At 52.4% G+C, this 1,635-nt stretch overlaps 1 protein-coding gene across 1 annotated transcript in view; it reads right to left on the bottom strand.

The window, feature by feature from the left end:
* Window positions 1–1,635, bottom strand: part of wnt16 (wingless-type MMTV integration site family, member 16) — a 6,301-nt gene that overhangs the window by 4,337 nt on the left and 329 nt on the right. Inside the window, exon 2 of the mRNA XM_005734195.1 lies at window positions 523–749. Within this exon, the coding sequence (XP_005734252.1) occupies window positions 523–749 (227 nt within the window). The remainder of the gene's footprint in view (window positions 1–522; window positions 750–1,635) is intronic.

Here is a 1,635-nt window from a genome sequence, read left to right as displayed (position 1 = left end):
CGAGGAAAAACATCGGTGCAAATTATAAGTCTGTATCATAATGTCCGCCCCGCCCTCTCCTCCCTGTGCCGCAAGCAGCAGGCGCACCTCGCAAACGGAGGGCGCCCTTACTCCCAGCAAATGGGCGATAGAAAACCGATCGGTGCCTATGCCATTCCCAATATGCGCTGGCTGATGTGGGGGCAGCATGAGTACGAGCAATTTTTTATTTTTATTTTTTTTGCCGATGCCCCTGATGCCGCCCCCCACCACGATGTCGCCCGTGTCGCCCGTATTAAAAACCGCTACTGAATACAGCGTTCTTACGGGAAAGTAACACTAATCTAATTGCATTTTTACAATAGTAATCCTTTACTATAATCATTACTTGAAAAAAGTAATCGGAACGCGCGTAACTGCCCATCTCTGTCGATGAGTGAAGCCCGTATTTGCTCCATGACGGTCCTGCTTCACCTGAGCAGTCACGCGTCCAGGTGAATCAGAGGGAGGAGTCCCCACCCCCCGTAAAGTGATCTTACTCACCGCTCGTGAGCTCGTGCCCGAACACGGGCACCTTCTGATTGGTGGAACAGTTCCAGCGCTCGTGCCTGAACTGTCTCTGACACTCGGCCACCCCGAGGCGCGCGCCCTCCCGGACTCCCGGCAGCAGGATGGACTTCCTGCTGCACAGCTCGCGCTGCCGGGGGCTCAGAGACAGGTTGGAACACCCCAGCTTCTCCACCACCCCCGGTGACGTCACACCGAGCCACCTGTCGACAGAAATCAGCAAAACTTTATTTAAAATAAGGAAAAGTTCAGACAGCACACCTCTGATTTATTCATTTATTACCTGTCCATCCTGCACAGGTGTGAAGTGAAGCACTAACTCTGACGTCACGTTGTGCAGCGTTCCTGGCTGTGGGGTTGCTTATCATACAGCGTAACATCTAAATGAACGCTTGTATGTACCTGAGATGTTCCGTTATTCGGGCCGAAATCGATAAGAAACTTCGAGAGTGTGCTTATATGAAACGTGTAAATACTTGCTGTATTTATACTAAAATAAAACACATATTAGAGAAAGTGGTCGCTGTGTATGTGTGCCATCTGATTTCCGAGCCAAACCCCCCCCCCGGCTCGGCGCTCATCTGCGCCTTTTATCAGGCTCTTGGCGCAGAGCAGGTCTCTTGCGCGCGTGCGCTGCTGCTGCGGATTAGAAACGGTCTGTGCACGCGCAAAGTTCGGATTCTTGGACATTACCGTGGAAAATCCGCGCGTTTCAGCCAAAAACGAGATCCAAACCTCACCAGCTGAGTGTGTGAGGGTCACAGAGAGGTCACACCGAGTCTGCGCGCATTTCTGTGAGCGCGAGAAGCTTTTAATGAGCACGAAAGAAGAGGCGCTCTTTAACGACACCGTTAATGCTCCTGTAGGCTGAGCCGGTGAATTCGCTGTTTTCCAGGCGGACTCTGCACTCAAGTTCTCCGCTGCCCTGCAGCTCACAGCCAGCTGGCTCCGTGTGCTCCTCCGGGAGCTTCATCTCCATAAACGTCTTCACGCATGACTCTGACGGCTCCGTGCCAGCGCGCGCTTTGGCACGAGACAGCTGAAGAAAACTTTTGGGCTTTTATTTAGCGTGTGTGTGTGTGTGTGTGT

Source organism: Pundamilia nyererei, unplaced genomic scaffold, assembly GCF_000239375.1.
Source record: "Pundamilia nyererei isolate P.nyererei 1_Seehausen unplaced genomic scaffold, PunNye1.0 scaffold00057, whole genome shotgun sequence".
Classification (NCBI taxonomy): Eukaryota; Metazoa; Chordata; class Actinopteri; order Cichliformes; family Cichlidae; genus Pundamilia; species Pundamilia nyererei.
Note: the sequence above shows the minus strand (reverse complement) of the source record. Positions and strands in the feature narration are given on the sequence as shown.